Source organism: Elephas maximus, chromosome 20 (assembly GCF_024166365.1).
Source record: "Elephas maximus indicus isolate mEleMax1 chromosome 20, mEleMax1 primary haplotype, whole genome shotgun sequence".
Classification (NCBI taxonomy): domain Eukaryota; kingdom Metazoa; phylum Chordata; class Mammalia; order Proboscidea; family Elephantidae; genus Elephas; species Elephas maximus.
The window spans coordinates 36,722,315-36,742,358 of record NC_064838.1 but is presented as its reverse complement, the minus strand read 5'-3'; the positions used below and the strand labels follow the sequence as shown (position 1 = coordinate 36,742,358).

At 44.0% G+C, this 20,044-nt stretch overlaps 1 protein-coding gene across 7 annotated transcripts in view; it reads left to right on the top strand.

Annotated features, from left to right (window-relative positions):
• VGLL4 (vestigial like family member 4) overlaps window positions 1-20,044 on the top strand; it is a 163,826-nt gene that overhangs the window by 122,876 nt on the left and 20,906 nt on the right. For all 7 annotated transcript variants that reach the window (XM_049861865.1, XM_049861867.1, XM_049861866.1 and 4 more), the window contains one exon: window positions 19-208. In XM_049861865.1, the coding sequence (XP_049717822.1) occupies window positions 19-208 (190 nt within the window). The remainder of the gene's footprint in view (window positions 1-18; window positions 209-20,044) is intronic.

Genomic DNA, 20,044 nt, shown 5'->3' with positions numbered 1-20,044 from the left:
CATCATCTCTTTGCATAGGTGAAGCTGCTCTCAGGGGCGAGCCCAGAATGCAGACCCTCCCCGTGGCCTCTGCCCTTACCAGCCACCGCACGGGCCCTCCTCCCATCAGTCCCAGCAAGAGGAAGTTCAGCATGGAGCAAGCTGACGATGACCTAGACTGTGAAAATGACCATGTTTCCAAGATGAGTCGCATCTTCAGCCCCCATCTGTAAGTGCCTTCTTGTGGACTTTGGGCATTTTTATTTTGGCTTGTGTGTACCTCAGCGCTAGGGCCATGTTCTCTTACAACTTCTCCAATCAGCGGCTTGACTGTGCTGATTGCGTAGCAAGGATATATGGCCTCCGTCTGCGGCTAGGACGTGTTCGGCTGATTTTAGTAACTAATGGACAGATGAAATCTTAGTTTATTTCCTACCTACCTACCTACATGGCCCTTCCTGCATTTTCCTATGGAAGCTAACTTTCCATTAGAACTTCTTAGGGTGGTTATCTGAAAACTTTGCTTTTTCTTGCCTGTGTGTAATGATTAAGGAGCCCTGGTGATGCAGTGGCTACAGTGCCCAGTTACTAACCAAAAGCTCAGTGGTTTGAACCCACCAGCCGTTCCGAGGAAGAAACCCTACGGGGGCCAGTTCTAGCCTGTCCTTTAGGGTTGCTGTGAGTTGATTCCAACGGCAGAGGGTTTTGGGCGTAATGATTGTTGTTAGGAGAACCAGTGTTTGGTGAATGTCTTTATGCGCCAGAGAAATAGAAGGAAATGTTAGCACCTCAGCTGACTTCTATAAAATTTTGTACTTTGGGGTCTAGAATTGTATATATTAAGAAGTTTTAATTCTTACCATGTGTGCTCACGATATAAATTTGAGAGCTTTCCAGAGAGATAAAGCTGTTTTTTGTGTCTGTGTTTAAGATACTGCTGAGCACATCTGTGATAGCCTGTAGTAGGTGGGAGATCTGAGTCCCAGTCCTCGGTGTGCCACCAGCACACGCTAGAGTCCTCACATGAGTTGCTGCAACTCTCTGGGCCTCAGTTGCCTTATTTGTGAAACAAAGGGGTTGAAACTGAAGTTCTGAGTTTGCTGAACATTACGACGTTTCTGTGTGAAAATTAGCTTGCTCCCCGTATCCTGTCTTCTCCTGTGTGTTTTCTCCTTAGCACACACGCGTCATGTGGTGGGCATGAGATACCTTATTACATGTTTTCAGGACTTACAGATACCAGGCCAGCTGCCCAGCAGTATCGGCTCGGGCAATTGGGTGGCTGTTGGCTATGATAGATATCGATATCTTAGCAGCTGTGGTGACGTGCCTCTGAATATTGGAAGGAGTAGCTTGTATGTCCAGGTGAAAAAGGCCCTGCTCTTCTTGCCCCTCCCCAAGCTCTTTTCCCAAGGATGGATAAAAACCTAGAGAATTCATGTTTCGTAATTGTTGAGGATGCTCGTCTTTCCCAGTTCTTATTTCTGAGGATGCGGCTATTTCGGGCAGGAATGTAAAGCCTGGAGAGTCCCCGGCTGGCTTCCTTGTTGGAGGAAGGGCCCTTGTGCAGCTGGAGGCAGCCTGACCACGGGCCGGCCCTCCCGCTGCTGCCTCAGCTTCTGCAGGCCTCGGCGTGCCACACATTCCAATCTGCTGGGCCTGTTGTGTTCAGTCATAAGACACTGACAGAGGTATTTACCCTCAAATAAATCACTGTAGTGTTAGTCAGAGGCTGAGCCTGCAGTCTGGGCCCTGGAATTTGCTACGATCAGGAATCCAGCACCAAGGCAATGCAAAACAATGAACTCTTGCAAGCCGGGAGAGGCTCATAACTTCAGTCCTGGTTGCTTTAACCATTTGGAGTTCATGCTTTTGTTAGTAGGAATTTCTGTTCTCACACTCCCTTTCCCCAAACTGAAACAAGAGAAAGTTTGGCCTTGGTTTTTGGGTTTTTTTTTAAGGCAGGAAGGGGAGGCGGCAGGTAGTTAAACATGCCTTATTTTAAATCCTTATTCTGCTGCCTACCAGCTGTGAGGCCTTGAACAAATCACTTCATTTACCTGGGCGCAGTTTCCTTATTTGTCAAGTGGCAATGATGATAGCTCATGTATAGAACTATTGTGAGGATTAGAACTAAAATATGCAAATAGCTTGACGTAGTACAATTGACAGTAGCTTTACTTTTTACTTTTTATTGGAGTCCCTGGGTGGTGTAAATGGTTAATGTGCTTGGCTGCTAACCGAAGAAAGATTCAAGTCCACCGAGAGGCGCCTTGGAAGAAAGACCTAGGGATCTATGTCCAAGAAATCATCCATTGAAAACCTTACGGAGCACAGTTCTACTCTTGATACACATGTGGTCGCCATGAGTCAGAATCAACTTGACAAAAATTTTTAAAAATTATTTTTATTATTAATAATTATACAGATATTGGTAATGATAGCAGAGAATTTAATGTCTGAAGAGTGTGCACAATAGTCAGAATGCCTGGGTTCAAATCCCTGCATCTCTTTCAGTGGGGGTAATAATAGTACCAAAAAAAAAAAAAATACCTTACAGAATTATCAGAGCCCTGGTGGCACAGTGGTTAAGAGCTATGGCTGTTAACCAAAAGGTCAGCAGTTTGAATCTACCAGCTGCTCCTTGAAAATCCTATGGGGGCAGTTCTACTCTGTCCTACAGGGTCACTATGAGTCGAAATCAACTCAATGGCAACGTTTTAAAATAGGCTTATTGTTAAACGTTTAGTACAGTGACTGGCAAATAGTAAGCACTCGGTTGTAGTAATTATTCATATTATTCATAGATTGTTTGTAGCATTTAGAAAATGATGTTGTAACTCCCCAAGGAGCTAGAGTTACAGGACAGATGGCACTATAACCAATCTTCAGTCTCAAATAATAGAACGAGGATTGCTAAATTTCATGAGCAACCCAGCATTGACATCATTATGGAAAGTTTCAGAAAAACAAACATCAGCATCCCACCTCCCAGACTTGGGGACTCATATCCTATGGAAGAAGAAAAACTGACCCACGTTTGCTAGTTCATTCTGTGTATCATTCGATGGTTAGTTCAGTAACGTCACCAAGTGTTTCTACTTGAGTTTTCTAAGCACTTAATGACGGATCTCACAGGCCACATGTTCCATGTCTGCATCCTGTGGGTCCTTAGTGAGTACCGTTGTTTGATTTGATGAAGTGTCTTCTACCTGAGCTATTTATAGCATGTTCCCTCCTGTTTATGAGTATGTATTAAAAGTTTTTCTGGAATAAATTACGAATTATTACTTGTTCGGAAAAGAATGGTGTATTTGTCTCTTTAAAGAAATTGCAAATAATTTTTGCTGTTTAGCTTCTCAGAATACATTAAGAACGTGTCATGAAAATGTGTTTTGTTTACTCTATCACTAAAGAAATCCCAGTACTTCTGGGGAAAGAGTGTTATTGAAAACAGTTTCGGCAGCTAGCTGGAGGGTCTCGAAGGTGGATGCTTCAGCTGCACTTCGTTCTAACCATCACGTTGAGTTATTTGCCAGTGGAGAGATGGAGTGGCTCTGCGCCAGAGGAGGAGGCTGTAGAGAAGGTGATTGTATTTCATTTGATTGGTTGGGGCGGGGAGGTCCTTACTGATTTCTCCAGAACATGGAAAAAGACAATTCCTGGGCCCTTATTCCAGCCCCCTATAACTGGGTGGAAACCCTGGTGGTAGAGTGGTTAAGAGCCACAGCTGCTAACCAAAAAGTCAGCAGTTCAAATCCACCAGGCGTTCCTTGGAAACCCTATGGGGCAGTTCTACTCTGTTCTACAGGGTCGCTATGAATCGGAATTGACTCGATGGCAGTGGGTTATAACTGGGTCATTTGAACTCTTTATTTCTTTTCTTGGTGACCCTTTGTTTTCTAAGAAAAGTGTTAAGAACATGAATGCAGATTTGGAAGTTGAAAAGTAGTCTCTCTGTCATTTGGAAAGACAGATGGTTGATTAGGGGATGGGACGTGGTAGAGTGGGGTTTGTCTTGTGGAAATGTCAATAAGTAATTTTATCTCTGATGCTGGTTTTCAAGTGTGTCCTGATAAGGAAGAGTCCTGCCATTTTTTTCTGCTTGTCTGTCTATTTATGTCTTTACTATTTATAAGGATTCATGCATTCCTATTTTATTCAATGGGTTATAATTATCCCAAATTTGTCAAATAAGAGCTCCTTCAACTGGCTCTTTTGTCCTTGTGACAAAGCTTTCTTACTTTCTGGCAAATAAGATGTTCTAGGTTCATCTTGTAACCTACCTGCCCTGCATGGAATCAGCCACTTCTCCAAAGAGCCCTGGTTCCTTTTCGTGGAGGATAGTATTTAGAAGCCAAGATGTGGGTGCTGAGTGTGCTTATATTGAGACTGTAGTGCTATTGCTTCTAGACTTGACTTGTTTAATGCGGTAGACACTAGCCACATGTGCCTATTGAAATTTAAAATTAAATAAAATAAAAAATTCAGTTCTTCAGTTGCATCAGCCACATTCAACTGCTCAGTAGCCACATGTGGCTAGTGGCTACCATATTGGACAGCACAGATATGGAACATTTCTGTCTTCACAGAAAATTCTATTGGACAACAGTATTTCTAGACTATTGTAGTAGAAAAAGCCAGGAAATCGTGAGGTCATACTGATATTCCACTTCTAACTCAAGCGCCATTCCATAGTTCTACCTCTTTCTTCCACAGTCAGAACTCCGGTTCCAAACAACCACACATCTACTCATTTATTCAGTCCTACAAGATACTTAAGACAGTTTCAGAATCACCGTGCCCATACTGCTGTGGAAAACAAACCACCTAAAGAAGAGCTCAAGGTTTGTTTGCAGTTCTTTTTCCCTGGGCTGAAGTTATAATAGCCAAAGTATCAACTTCATGTCAGTGTCTTTGTGTAATTTAAAATATATAGTTGGGTTCATATAGTTCTGTTTACATTCAGTTTCAGGTCCCCCCCCCATTCTTGTTGATTTATTTTATTTTTTGTTAATATGTAAAACATTAACATGTTTCCAAAAGTCAAAAGCATACAAAAACATGTGCTCAGAAAAGTGTTATTCTCTCCCCTGTCTTTCAGTCCTTTCTGTCCCTCTCTTCATCTGGAGGCAAAAACCGTTTTAGATTATTTAGTTGTTGTTAAAATAACCAGATACATGATTGTTTTCTCATTGCCCCTTCTTCCTTACACATAAGGTAGCATGCTTACTATGCCCATTTGACGTTTGTTTGTTTGTTTTTCATTGAACACAAGGTATCATGGACATTGGTTCCTACCAGCAAAATCCATTCATCCGTGTTTCGTTTACAGCTGTGTAGTACTGCATTGCATGCCTGGCCAAAGTCCATCCAGCCAAACCCTTGAGTTTGGACGTTTAGGTAGTTTCCAATATTTTATAATCATTCTGCAATGGATAATCTTGTGCATATGTATTTTGTTTTTTTTTAATTTATTTTATTGTACTTTAGCTGAAGGTTTACAGAACAGACTAGTTTCTCGTTAAACAGTACACATACTGTTTTTATGATCTTGGTTAACAACCCCACGACATGTCAACATTCTCCCTTCTCAATCTTGGGTTCCCTCTTACCAGCTTTGCTGTCTCCCCCTGACTTTTAGTCCTTGTCCCTGGGCTGGTGTGCCCCTTTAGTTGTTACGTTGTGCTATGGGTCTGTCCAGTCTTTGGCTGAAGAGTGAACCTCAGGAGTGACCTCATTACTGAGCTGAAGGGGGTGTCTGGGGGCTATATTCTCAGAGTTTCTCTAGTCTCTGTCAGGCCAGCAAGTCTGGTCTTTCTTTTTGAGTTAGAATTTTGTTCTGTGTTTTTCTCCAGCTCTGTCCAGGACCCTCTATTGTGATCCCTGTCAGAGCAGTCAGTGGTGGTAGCGGGGCACCGTGTAGTTGTCCTGGACTCAGTCTGGTGGAGGCCGTGGTAGATGTGGTCCATTAGTCCTTTGGACTAGTCTTTTCCTTGTATCTTTAGCTTCCTTAATTCTTCTTGCTCCCAAAGAGGTGAGACCAGTGGAGTATCCTAGATTTCTGTATATGTATTTTTGCAATGCAATAAAAACTCTTGAAAGCAAACAGTGGACACAATGTAACAGTATGCTAGAGGCATACTGGTTTTGTGACTTACTCTAGGCTGCTTGTCAGGTAGGACCTGGCGAGGATTTTGTGCTGAAGGGTATATAGTCAGTAGATGACTTTCTGAAATGAAGTAGCTTTCAACTGTATGTGTGTGGGTGTAAGTTTGCAGTTGGAATTACTCATTCAGTTACCTTCAAGAGGTAACTCAAACGTTTGTTGAGTCCTTTCTATGTACCAGCCCTATGCTGGAAACTTTCTGATTTCGCTGAACCCTCACGATGAAAGTAACCCTTTAAGATAAGTAGATCTCTCAGCTCTATTTCCAGAAGCAGAGATTGAGGCCTTGAAAGGTTAAGTAATGTGTCCACGGTGGGATTAATCCTGCTATTTGACACCAAAACCAGTGGTCCTCTCCCTGCACCATCATTGCTTCTCACCTGGGGCACAGATTTAGAGGTGGACATACTAGCCCTCATATCGTTAGCATGACACATGACCAATCCAGTGCATGTCACAGGTACTCAAAAACCAAACCAAACCCGTTGTTGTTGTTGATTCTGACTCATAGCAACCCTATAGGACCCAGTAGAACTGCCCCATAGGGTTTCCAAGGAGAGCCAATGGAGTCAAGCTGCCAACTGCCTTAGTCACCTTGTACTGCTCTAACAGAAATACCACAAATGGATTACTTTAACAATGAGAAATCTATTCTCTCACAGTCTAGGAAGCTAGAAGTCCGAATTCAGCACACAACCTCTAGGAGAAGGCTTTCTTTCTCTGTTGGCTCTGGGGGAAGGTCTTTGTCATCAATCTTCCTCTGATCTAGGAGCTTCTTGGTGCAGGAACCCCAGGTCCAAAGGATGAGCTCTGCTCCCAGCACTGCTTTCTTGGTGGTGTGGGGACCCTGTCTCTCTGCTTGCCTTTCTCTTTTATATCTCAAAAGATGTTGGCCCAAGACACAATCTAATCTTGTAGATTTCATCAACATAACTGCCGCTAATCCATCTCATTAACATAGCGATGGAATTTACAACATGTAGGAAAATCACATCAGATAACAAAATGGTGGACAATCACACACTACTGGGAATCATGGCCTAGCCAAATTGATACACATATTTTGGGGGGACGTAATTTAATCCGTGACATTCCACCTTTTAGCCCCCAAAATTTCATGTCCTTGCCACATGTCAAAACACATTCGCGCCATCATATCATAGCAAAAGACTTAGTTCAACTCCACGCCCAAAATCCAAAAAATTCCTCTTCATCTGTGAAATCTGGAGTACAAGTTATCTGCTTCCAAAGCACAATGGCAGAACAGGCACAAGCTAGATATTTCCGTTACAAATGGGAGAAATTGGAAGGAAAGAAGGTATAACAGGCACCAAACAAGTCAGCAAAACACATTACACTAGTCCTCCGGGCTTGAAAATAGTCCTGTGTTCTCTGAGACCATTTACACAATGGCCCTACCCTCCAGACTTTGGGTGTGGGCCACAATCTCTGGATTGTACATGGAGGCTCCTTAGCCCTGGGCTTCAGCTCCGCCGTCCAGGCCCACTGGGACGGCAGCTCTGCTCCCCTGGCTTTAGGCGTACAATTCTCCTAGCTCATCTGAGTGGCACCTCCACCTTTAGAAACACCAGAGGCTATGGTTCCACCCTTTGAGACCCCAGAGGTTGTGGCCAGACTCTCTAAGACTGAAGCAGTTCTGCTTTCTGTGTTCTTGTCTCTTCAGCTTCTGCTTCCTGGCTTCCTTGGCCTCTCGGCCCTGGGGCCTCAACACCTGTATCTGCCCTCCTGGGGCAAGTGTCCCAAAGCTCTGTAGCTCTACCAATAAGTGCCTGGAGCACCCCTCAGCCAGCCAGTAAAATTCTGCTTCAGCTGGAAGGCACTCAGCTCCCTTCCTCTGTGTGGGTCTGCTGAGCTCTTAATCATTGTGCCACTAGGGCTCCTGGCACATGGTAGGTGCTAAATAATTTTTGTGTTGAATTGAATTAGACCCAATATCAAGAGAGTCTGTCAGTTTGTTGCACTGTGGTGGCTTGCATGTTACTGTGATGCTGGAAGCTATGCCACCGGTATTTCAAATACCAGCAGACTCAACCATGGTGGACAGGTTTTAGTGGAGCTTCCAGGCTAAGATAGACTAGGAAGAAAGACATGGTGATCTGCTTCAGAAAATTAGCCAATGAAGACCCTATGGATCACAACGGAACATTGTCTGATACAGTGCTAGAAGATGAGCCCCCTAAGTTAGAAGGCACTCAGAAGACACAGTGACCACAGCAGTGGTGAACATGGCTGTACGTTTGCAGAGTAAGTGCCCTAGCCCCAGAACAGGGCAAAGCCCAGAAACTCACACCGGGATCAAAGCCATGGTCACCTGCCGTGTGCTCTAACCAGCTGGCTGCTTTTGCCACAGCCGAGTTAACAATCCATAATGAATGAGGAAGGGCCAAAAGAAGGAAAACATCGCCTCTCTCGCTGGTGGCTGGTGGCGCTCCTTTGAAATAATGTCCTGGTGTGAAATGTGTCTGCTGTTGTCTTTGCTTCTGTGGTCGTTCCTTTGAAGTTTTTCTAAAGTCTGATGTAGCCAGTTCGGTTGACACAGTCATGGGGGACTCCTTCCTTTGCACCTCCTCTCTCTTCTTCCTCCTTCTTTTTCTTCTTCCGTCTGTCTCCATTCTTATTTTTTTCTTTCTGGTCCTAGTCACTTCACTCTTGCCTAGAGAAGGATGACTCGTAGAGAAGGGGAAAAAGAGACAAACTCAAAATCACGAATTCTGTTAACTCCACAAGACTGGAGGAAGCTTTGAAATCAAGTGCTAGGCATATTTAAAAAAAAAAAACTCAATCAGTTTTTTTTTTTTTTTTCCTATTACTGGCTAAAATGGAATTTAGAGTTTTCCTCTGGGTTTTTTTTTTTTTGCAATAGAGTTGATCGTATAAATGGTACCTCGGAAGTCCTGAGTATCTAAAGTTTGTGGTATCTATACATACAATTCTTGGCAAAATTATTGTACTCCCTTTGACAGTTTGAAGTATCTAGGTGGTGTAAGTGGTTAACATGCTTGGCTACTAACCAAAAGGTTGGAGGTTTGAGTCCACCTAGAGGCACCTTAGAAGAAAGTCCTGGCAATCTGCTTCTGCAAAACTAGCCATCGAAAACCCTATAGGGCACGGTTCTACTGTGACACATACATGGGCTCGCCATGAGTTGGAACCAACTCGATGACAGCTGGGGTGTTTTTGTGGTTATCTGTTTATTGTACCTGATTAGTACCTGTAGTGTGTTAATACCTGTAGTTTGAACGTCTATGGACTTGATTTACCAAAAGACGATTTATTCCATAAACTCCATGAAAATGAAGGAAGCAATCCCTCATTTCAAATTAAAACTATACTCAGAGAAAATTGAAAAGTTGAAGTTACTTTAGTAGCTTGACCAGCTGGGACTTTCTGAGGTAAACAGTAATTCCTATTTACAGATGAAGCATTTTATTGCCATGGTTAACATAAGCCTTGTTGTCCTTAGCTGCTGTCAAGTTGGCCCTGGACTTATGGTGACCCCATGCACAGTGGAACAATGCCCAGTGCTCTGCCATCCCCATGACTGGCTGGGGATCAGATCATTGTGGGCCATAGGGTTTTCACTGGCTGGTTTTTGGAAGTAGATTGCCAGGACTTTCTTCTTCCTCTGTCTTAGGAATCTCTGCTGGAACTTCTTTAGTATCATAGCAACACCCAAGCCTTCACTTACAGAAGGGTGGTGGCCGTGCATGAGGTGCATTGGCGGAGAATCAAACCTGGGTCTCCAAAATGGAAGACGGAAATTCTACCACTGAACCACCAGTGCCTCGCTCCGTAAGCCTTAAACCAAAACAGAACCAAAAAACCACCAAGTCAGTTGTTGTGGAGCCAACTCCGACTCAGGGTGACCCCATGTGTTGCAGAGTAGAACTGTGCCCCATAGGGTTTTCAAGGCCGTGACCTTTCAGAAGCGGATCACCAGGCCTTTCTTCCAAGGCTCCTCTGGGCAGGTTTGAACCACTTACTTTTCGGTTCGTAGTTGAGTGCTTTGTGCCAGGGCTTGTTAATAACAGCATCCATTTATCGAGTGCTTAACTGTGTGCCAGGCACTGTGTTAAGTCCTTCACGGACCTTATCTCATTGAATCCCTACAACTCTGTGATGTGGATATGATTATTATCCGTCTTTTACAGATGGTAAAACTGAGGCTTAGGGAGGCGTGTAACTTGTTTCAGGTCACACAGCTTAGTGAGCAGGTAATGGGACCGGGAGCCCAAACCCAAGCTGTCTGATCCTACAGCTAGCGCTCTCAGCAACCTTTGTGCTAATAGTGTGTATATCAAATTGCTTTGAATCCCCCTCCTGGCGTTTTTCTGGCCAGATAACACACAGAATGAAGAAACGCCAAGGGTGCCATTATAGAATCTCAGTGTCTTATAATTTGGGACAGTTTTATATTCAAGCACTCTCAAAACACATCTGACAGTATTTGGAGACAGAGGTGGAAACGTCCGTTCGTTTTAGAGTACGCTAACAAGGAATAAGAGCGGAATGCCAGGAAGGCCCCCGTTGGTAAGTCAGAGCACTCAGCAATCGAGAGCCCCAAGATCCTTGCAGTACAGAGGCGATCCCATTAGGGACTGTAAAAGCAAGAATTGCTCTTCCGCTTTTCCCTGAATAGGCTTGAAATGGCATCTTTGTGGAGGGGAAGGCTGTAAGAGCAAACAAGAGTTTTCATTATGCATAGGAAAGTGCTTTGTTTGTTGTTTTGTGATAACCTCAGTTGCAAAGATTCAAACTGGAACTTTCTGAACATGAGTTCTAAACATCTGAAGGCACGTTTATGTCTTTTTATCTTTTTCCCTTCCAGATTTCATAAATCAAAACCTATTGAGTAGAATTCCTCAAACTGTGTGCCTTCCCTGTTTTTCTCCTACACCCTGCTTGGCATAGTCCTTACATGGCATGTTTTAGCCCCACCATCCTCTGTCTTCTGCGCTTTCACTCACTGTCGTATAAGAACTCCCAAAAGTGTTCTGGGGATTTAAGAAGATATGTTGTAGCCCTTAATATTAGTTACCCTAAATAACTAACTCAGTTCTGTTAGGCATAAGGTCACCATGAGTCGGAGATGACTTGATGGCAACTGTCAACAACACAATAAATAACTGTGAAACTGAGATATTCTTAGCTTAGCATTCTTTTTTTAATTTTCCCCAGTTTATATAAATTGTATACATAGAGTGTATATATATGTACATATGTGTGTGTGTGTGTATATATATATATATACATTAAAAAGGTGAATTAGAAGGGGGCCTGGGTCTTTAATAAATGTTTCACACGAGGGAAGTGTGGCCCAAGAACTGTTTCATGTGAGATGAACTGTGCCCCTCACTTTAGTTAGAGTTGTGGGCCAGTGTCAGCTGTGATGGAAATGAAGCTGAGTTGTTTTTCCCCCTGTGATGTTCCCTGCATCTGTGTGTATTGCATGGAAGTGTTTTGCTAATGAAGTGTGGTACCTTTAAGTAAAGGTCACGGGCCTGACCTGTGTTGTGTGGGTTTCTTGTTTGTCAGACTAGAGGCATTTTCTCATTTTCACAGTTCAGCTGAAAACAAAGACCTCCTTATCCTCGCAGGGAGCTGTGCTCTTAAGAGCTGACATCAGCCTTTTCCCTGCAGGCATCATTTCTGCCTTAAGAGTCTTCTCGGCAAGCCGGAGAGGCAGGTAACCATCTTGCTACCTGCGTTTTTTCTGGCCAAATAACACTCGGGATGGAGAAATGCCAAGGGTGTCAAGAGTCAAAGAAGCAGAATAAAGAGACTGTCATCCGTGTGTCTGTTCTAGCAGGCACCGGGGACTTGGTCTGATTATTGTTTGAAGGGGAAGTTTTTTTGCCTGTGTGGTTCTAGTCCATATTCTGAAGTTTATACCAGTGGGAAGAGAGCCTTGAGACGTGAGGGTGTTTTTACCGAAGAGGAATACTTATTAAAGAACATTGCCAATAGGTGAAAGAACGTCCATCAGCATGTAGCTTTTAAATTGCCCTGTGAAAACTGAAAAAAAAAAGGGGGGGGGCAGTATTTTTAGATTTATGGATTGAATCAAAGGCATTTGTTCAAAAATTGAGAAAACACAACGAGATTGCCGTCCCCGTCCCACCCTCCTCTGAGTGGGTAAGCTCTTTTTAGAGTGCTATTTTCATGAAGGTGCTTTGGCTGTGGGAACACAGATTGCAGCTGTTTCATATGACGAGGATTAACCTTAATGTTGCTTTTATGATCTCACAGAACTCTTCTCATTGGACTACAAAGCCGGGCTGTCCTAAAAGTATATATGGTGTTGGTGCCACCCATCTGCCAGTTTGTCATACTGTGGTGGCTTGTATGTTGCTATAATACTGGAAGCTATGCCACTGATATTTCAAATACCAGCAGGGTCACTGTCTTAGTTATACAGTGCTGCTGTAACAGAAATACCACAAGTGGATGGCTTCAACAAAGAGGCATTTATTCTCCCACAGTCTAGGAGGGCAGAAATTGGAATTCAAGGTGCCAGCTCCAGAGGAAAGCTTTCTGTCTCTGTTGGCTCTAGGGGAAGGTTCTTGTCATCAATCTTCCCCTGATCTAGGAGCTTTTCGGTGCGGGAACCTCGGCTCCAAAGGATGCGCCATTTTCCTGGTTCTTGTTTCTTGGTGTCTCTCTGCTCTCTTCTCTCTTTTATAGCTCAAAAGAGATTGATTTAAGATACATCTTAACCTTGTAGATTGAGTCCCGTCTCATTTAACATAGCTGCTGCTAATCCCACCATAGAGGTAGGATTTACAACACACAGGAAAATCACATCAGATGACAGAATGGTGGGCAATCACACAATACTGGGAATCATTGAGTAGCCAAATTGACACACATTTTCTAGGGGGGCACAGTTCAATCCATAATGGTCACCTGTGGTGGACAGGTTTCAGCAGAGCTTCCAGACTAAGACAGATTAGGAAGAAAGGCCTGGCAACCTACGTCTGAAAATTAGCCAAAGAGAGCCCTGTGGATCACAATAGGACACTGTGCTGGAAGATGAGCCCCTTAGGTTGGAAGCCACTCAGAATTTCGAGTGGCTCCATCAATGGACTTGAGCATACCAGTGATCATAGAAGTAGCACAGGACCGGGCAATGTTTTGTTCTGTTGTACGTGGGTTGGAGCAGACTTGATGGCAGCTAAGAACAACAACAACACCTTGTTAGATTTGATTAAGGGCCAGAAAGATGAATGCTAAGACATTTGCTTACATGTGGATATTTGATGGTTCTTTTTTTTTTTTTTTTCTGGAATCTTGCTTATAAAGTGATTATTTGCCTGTATTACATGCAGCTGGAACCTAGCAAGGTCATTTATAAGCCCTGTGTGCTGTGTCTAGCCTAGTTTTCATAAATGGCAGTACTTGGTCTCTATCTGCATTGCTCTCTTTGGGTTTAACAAAACAAAACAAAACCCAAACACTCTTCATTTTGAAATTCTTCACAGATTGTCTCCAAAGCATGATTAGAGAACTTAATGTTGCAGTAATGTCCTGAGTCTGGCAGTAGCTGGAAACTTTGCCAAACAAGGGATCTGAATTCTGGATCTAAGCCTTCCCAGCCCTGACACGCAAATGCACTGCAGAGTGGGAGGAAGCAACGTTTTCCTACTCTGTTCTCCTCCAATTTTCACTATCTCTTGCCATCCCTGCCTTGAAGAGACCTAAGAAATACAGCTCCAGAATCCACATGGAAACCAGCTCCAGAAACATGGCGGTCAAGGCCCAGTGGGAAAAACTTCAGAAACAAGTCTGAGAGCCAAAACCTCTCTGCTTCCCTAAATTGCCTGTGTCCTTGAACCCATTAGGACGTGGTCATGAGTTTTCTACCTTGTTTGGAGTAACTTCTTTGGCTGCGTCTGATACACCCCTCAGTTGCCCACATATTGTCTCAGAATACTCTTCCCTCAAGATGCTCCAAGGGAAAAAAGTGTTACCTGGTCAAAGTTTGGGAAGTCTTCTTCCCAATCTCCCTGGTCTCCAGTGCATGTTAGCACATTGCAGTTTTGAGAAGTCCTAAAGAAACAGTCGCCAATAAAGGACATCATGTTTGGTAAAGTTTGGTAAATTAGAGGGCCAACAAAAATTAGGCGAGCCCTCAATGAGATGGACCAACCCAAAAGCCACAACAGTGGACTGAAACATACCAACGTTCGTGAAGATGGCGCAGGACCGGGCAGTGTTTTGTTCTGTTGTAAGTAAGGTCGCCGCAAGCCAGAGTTGACTTGATGGCAGCTAACAACAACACAGAAACTTGTCTAACCCCCAGTTTCTCAAATGTAGCAAGCCATAGAATCCTTTATCCCTTTTTCATAAGACCTATGGTGCAACCTCACCTAACAAATAATTGTCTAGCCAAATGAGTATTTCATTTTGGTTTCAAAATTCTGCTACACATGGACATTCAGACTCGCAAAACTTAAAGTATTGAAATGGTAGTGCATTTTCTTGATTTGGGACTGTTGGGTACTGTCTTTAATGCTTGGTGCTTTTGGGGAGATTTGCAGAGACCAGAGGAATTGAGGATACTTGAGGCCCTGTCTACCTCCTTTGGTCTTTGTCCCCTCCTCATCTTCCATCCCTAGCTCTCTCCTTCCTCCATAGCTGTTTCTAGAGAGCAGATACCATCACTTCTGTACCCATTCCCCAGTTTCACATTGTCTGTTGTCCATATCAGCAATTACGATGAAACTTCTTTCCCTGCATTCACTAGTGGCTTGCTAATTGCTGGATCCCTGAGATACTTGTAATTCCTTATCTTGTTTTACTTCTTCTTTCTTGAAAGTCTATCTGCCCTTGGTTTCCATGGCCTGTTTCTTGCTTCCCCTTCCTACTTCAATGGGCACACCTCTCGGGATTATTGCTGTTCTCTGGGGCTCTGCCTTTCTCATGGTACAGACCTGTGGAGGATTGAATTGTGTCTCCCCAAAATATATGTTGGAATCCTAACCCCTGTACCTGTGGATATGATCCCATTTGGAAATAGGGTTTCTTTGTTATGTTAATGAGACCATATTAATGTAGGGTGTGTCTTAAACCTAATCACTTTTGAGATATAAAAAGAGCAGATTAGACAGAGAGACAAGAAAGCAGACTCGCAGCGGAAGACACTGTCTGAAGATGACTGAGGCAGATGAATCTAAGGAACTCTAAGGATTGCTGGTTGCTAAACCCAAAACCAAACCCATTGTCATCGAGTCGATTCCAACTCATACTGACCCTATAGGACAGAGTAGAGCTATCCGATAGGATTTCCAAGGAGCAGCTAGTAGATTCGAACTGGTGACCTTTTGGTTAGCAGCCGAATGCTTAACCACTGTGCCACCAGGGCTCCTGCTGGCTACCAGAATCTGAAACAGGGCCCCTGTGAGTCAGAATCAAGGCCAGGGCACACAATAGAAACAGCAACAAGCTGAAATAGACAAGGAAGGACCACCCATTAGAGCCACACCTGAATTCAGACTTCATTGACCCCACGGCAACAGGGTTTTTTTTTTTTTTTTTAAACTGTGAGGAAATAAATTTCTGTTCTTTACAGCCATCCACTTGGGTGGTATTTCTGTCACAGCAGCACTAGGTCACTAAAACAAGACCATTGTAACAAGTCACAAGCAAACTCATGGCTTGAATTACTACTATGTTGTTGTTAGGTGCCATCGAGTCGGTTCCGACTCATAGCGACCCTATGCACAACAGAACGAAACACTGCCTGGTCCTGAGCCATCCTTATAACTGTTGTTATGCTTGAGCTCATTGTTGCAGCCACTGTGTCAATCCGCCTCGTTGAGGGTCTTGCTCTTTTCCGCTGACCCTGTACTCTGCCAAGCATGATGTCCTGCTCCAGGGACTGATCCCTCCTGACAACATGTCCAAAGTATGCAAGATGCAGTCTTGCCATCATTGCTTCTAAGGAGCATTCTGGTTGTACTTCCTCTAAGAGAGACTTGTTCGTTCTTTTGGCAGTCCATGGTATATTCAATATTCTTTGCCAACACCACAATTCAAAGGCGTCTACTCTTCTTCGGTCTTTTTTATTCATTGTCCAGCTTTCACATGCATATGATGTGATTGAAAATACCATGGCTTGGGTCAGGCGCACCTTAGTCTTCAAGGTGACATCTTTGCTCTTCAACACTTTGAAAAGGCCCTTTGCAGCAGATTTGCCCAATGCAATGTGTCTTTTGATTTCTTGACTGCTGCTTCCATGGCTGTTGATTGTGGATCCAAGTAAAATGAAATCCTTGACAACATCAGTCTCTTCTCCGTTTATCATGATGTTGCTCCTTGGTCCAGTTGTGAGGATTTTTGTTTTATGTTGAGGTGTAATCCATACTGAAGGCTGTGGTCTTTGATCTTCATTAGTAAGTGCTTCAAGTCCTCTTCACTTTAAGCAAGCAAGGTTGTGTCATCTGCATAACGCCAGGTTGTTAATGAGTCTTCCTCCAATCTTGAGGATTCCCAAGTCTTTATCTCTAGCTGAGACCCAACCCTCAAATCTGTAGCCCCTCCCTCTGTGCTGCATGCCTGTTATACACCTTAAATTCATTTCACGGGAATGCATTTTAGTAGCTCCCTCCTCTTCTCCCAGAACTTTACCAAGCCTGCTCCTTATCTTCTGTCCCCCATCTTCATGACTGGTACAGCTGTAGTCCCATTTTCCCAAAGCAGATCTACCTGGAAATCACCCTTTTCTCCTTCTTCAGTCATACCTCCCATATCTAATCCCTCACCCCTCCCCCAAAACAAACAAACAAAAGGTTGTTATCAAGTCAATTTGGACTTATGGGTCACCCCATTGTGTAGAGTAGAACGGTGCTCCGTAGGATTTTCAGGGGCAGACTTTTCAGAAGTAGATCACCAGGCCTTTCTTCCGAGGTGCCTCCAGGTGAATTTGAACCACCAATTTTCGATTATAGCCGAGCTCATTAACTGTTGGCATCACCTAGAGTACCAGATCCATCACCACAGCCTGTTAAATCAGTCAGCTAAATGTTTTTTCTGTAGTTACTGCCCATTGCTTTTTCCAGGGCAGTGCCCTCCTAACTGATCTCCCTGGCACTGAAGCATCAGATGAAGGATTCTGGAATACTCATCTCTGCGTGGAGCCTTCCCATGCCTCTGGCCAGCTACAGGATGACATTAATAGGCCTCCGTGTTTGTGAGCACTTCCCTCCCTCGTGGGTCCTTCCTGTGCCCAGCTGTACCTGGCCACGTGGACTCCCTCATGTCCTGGTACATTTTTCTTGCCTCCTTTTCTTGGCAAATGGGGATGCCTTCTGCTTAGAGGTTAGCACTTCATATAAAATGACGACATTTTGCTATAATTGTGTGCCCACCTGTCTCCTTCACCAGACGTATGTTGGTATCACTAACACTGACAGTAACAACGATCATAAACAGTGCCTGACGTGACTGTTGATGGGGTTAGCTGACGTGGGGCCAGCCCCCCACTCGTGACGACCCCGTGCGCAGCAGCATGAAACGTCGCTTGGTCCTGTGCCGTGCCCACGATCAGCTGCGGATTGAACTGATCCATAGGGTTTTCACTGGTTGATGATTCTTGTTGCTGCGTGCCGCCGAGTGATTCCGACTCACAGCCACCCAACAGGACACAGTAGAGCTGCCCCATAGGGTTTCCTAGGCTGCAGTCTTTATGGAAGCAGATCACCAGGTCTTTTCTGCCCTGGAGTCACTGGTGGGTTTGAACCACCAGCTTTTCAGTTAGCGACTGAGGGTTTAACCATTACACCACCCGGGCTCCTTGGCTGATTACTAGTGCTGGGTAAATGTGTAAGTGAAAAATGAGTAATTTTGTGAGCACGGCCGAGACCTTCCCTTTGACTGGGGCAGGCTTTAAGAATTGCTTTAACAGATAACAGACTCTGAGAGGCACCACTTGTTCCACTTCCATTTTTACCTTGTGACCTTGATGTTGCTCCAGTGAACATGCTGGGACACAGAGAGCCCACCTTCACTGCTCTCCCTTGCCCACACCTAGCTGTCCCAAATGGCAACACAAAAATACCTAGTGATTGGAGATGTACACCTTACGATCCAATCCGTGTCACTAGCCCTGCTTGGCTCAGAGGAAATGATCAGATGAAATGATTTTATCCTGATGTTGACTCTTGCTAATAAACTTCCCAAGTTTATTGTATGAATGAGAAGATTTTTTTCACTCCTCTGCTTATATTTCTTTTCATGCTCGTGGCCCCAGTCCCAGTATAAACAGAAGGTAAGGCGCATAGAAACGAGCAATTCTGTACACTTGGGTGAGACTTACAGGCTAGGGAGGTGGCCAGACATTTCTTCCGGGTGAAAACTGACCCAAAGAGGAGATTTGTTCATGCTAGAAGTAAGAAAAGTAAACACATCTCTGCCCAAGTGTTTACTACTTCCAGTATTTTTCAGATTTGCCCAAAAATGTTCTCAAAGTCAAAGTGTTTTTCCGTGAATGTCTGCTAGATTCGTTATTGTGTTTATTTGTTCTTATGTGAGAGCTTTGCATCACTAGTGACCCTCCTTCCCTGTCTATTGGTCTGGAATGACACTGAGGGACTGCGTGTTAGGCCTCTGAGCAAGTTGCATCAAATGACTGAAACACAAAGATTCTCTGCTTGCTGGGAGCTAACAGTCAAGGTAGGTGCACCTAGGTAATGGAGACATTGTTAGAAGGGGATAGTAGCCATACAGCTCCTCAGTCAACAGGTATTTCTTGAGAGCCTGATAGGAGAACATGGCAAAGTTTATCCGTGGGTAGCAGCTCTGCCTCCTCTTCGGCCGCAAAATAAAATCCAGCTCTCTAGCGTGACGCTTTGGGGTCCCTGGGTGGTGCAGACAATGTGCTTGGCTGCTAACAGAAAACAGGAGGCCCTAGTCCACCAGAGGTGCCTTGGAAGAAAGGCCTGGCAATCTACTTCCCAAAAAATCATCTGCTGATAACCCTACAGAGCACAGTTCTGCTATGATACGCATGGTGTCATGGTGAGTCAGAGTCTGCTTGAATGCAGCTGGAAATGATGTGGTGGGAAGCGTGAGTTCAGACATAGAGGATAGAAGAAGGGACAAGGGGAAGGGAGAGAAGCCACCTGAAAGATTGGGAACAAAGGTGGCTGAGGAATATGGAAGTAAATAAAAAATTTTACGCCTGCCACAAGATAACATCAATCACCTTTTCATGAAATTTTATCACTGCCCCAACGACTCATCTATTTCTAGCCAACAATTCCAACAGTTTTACTTTAAAAAAAAAAAAACACTAGAATCTTCACTTATTCACAGGAAGGCGAAGTAGTTCTCTGTTCTTTTTCTCCTCAAACTTACAAAACCCTAATAGGTTACTTTCCTGTAAGAATCCTGATTTCTTACCAACAAATAATTCATTTGCAGTGCGAGTCAAATCTTTTGACTGTGAACCCTGGTAGCAGTTGGGTCAGTAAGGGGCATTTCATACGTGATAAAATGATCCTGGAATTTTTAAGAGACCTGATAACAAATAACTCTTTAAGGGAGCTACTATTGGAAGAGGGAAAGGCTTTATTCTGGTACATACGCAGGAGCTAAAAGCATGGCTGAGAAGCGTGACTTTGTCACCGGTGACTGCAGTGGTTGGTGACTGACCCTCCCAGCCAAGCCACCCTGACTACAGAACCCGGTAGGGAGACCTCTACCTCCTGTGGCCCAGACCCCCAGGTTGCCTCTTCTCCCCCCACCCCACCTTTTCATTTCCAAGAAATATCACCACATCCTTCCAGTAAATCCCTCCTTCCCCCTTTTTTTTTTAAGCCAGCTAGCTTGTGCTGTTTTATGTTGTTTATAAACAAAATAACTTTTTAACAAAGA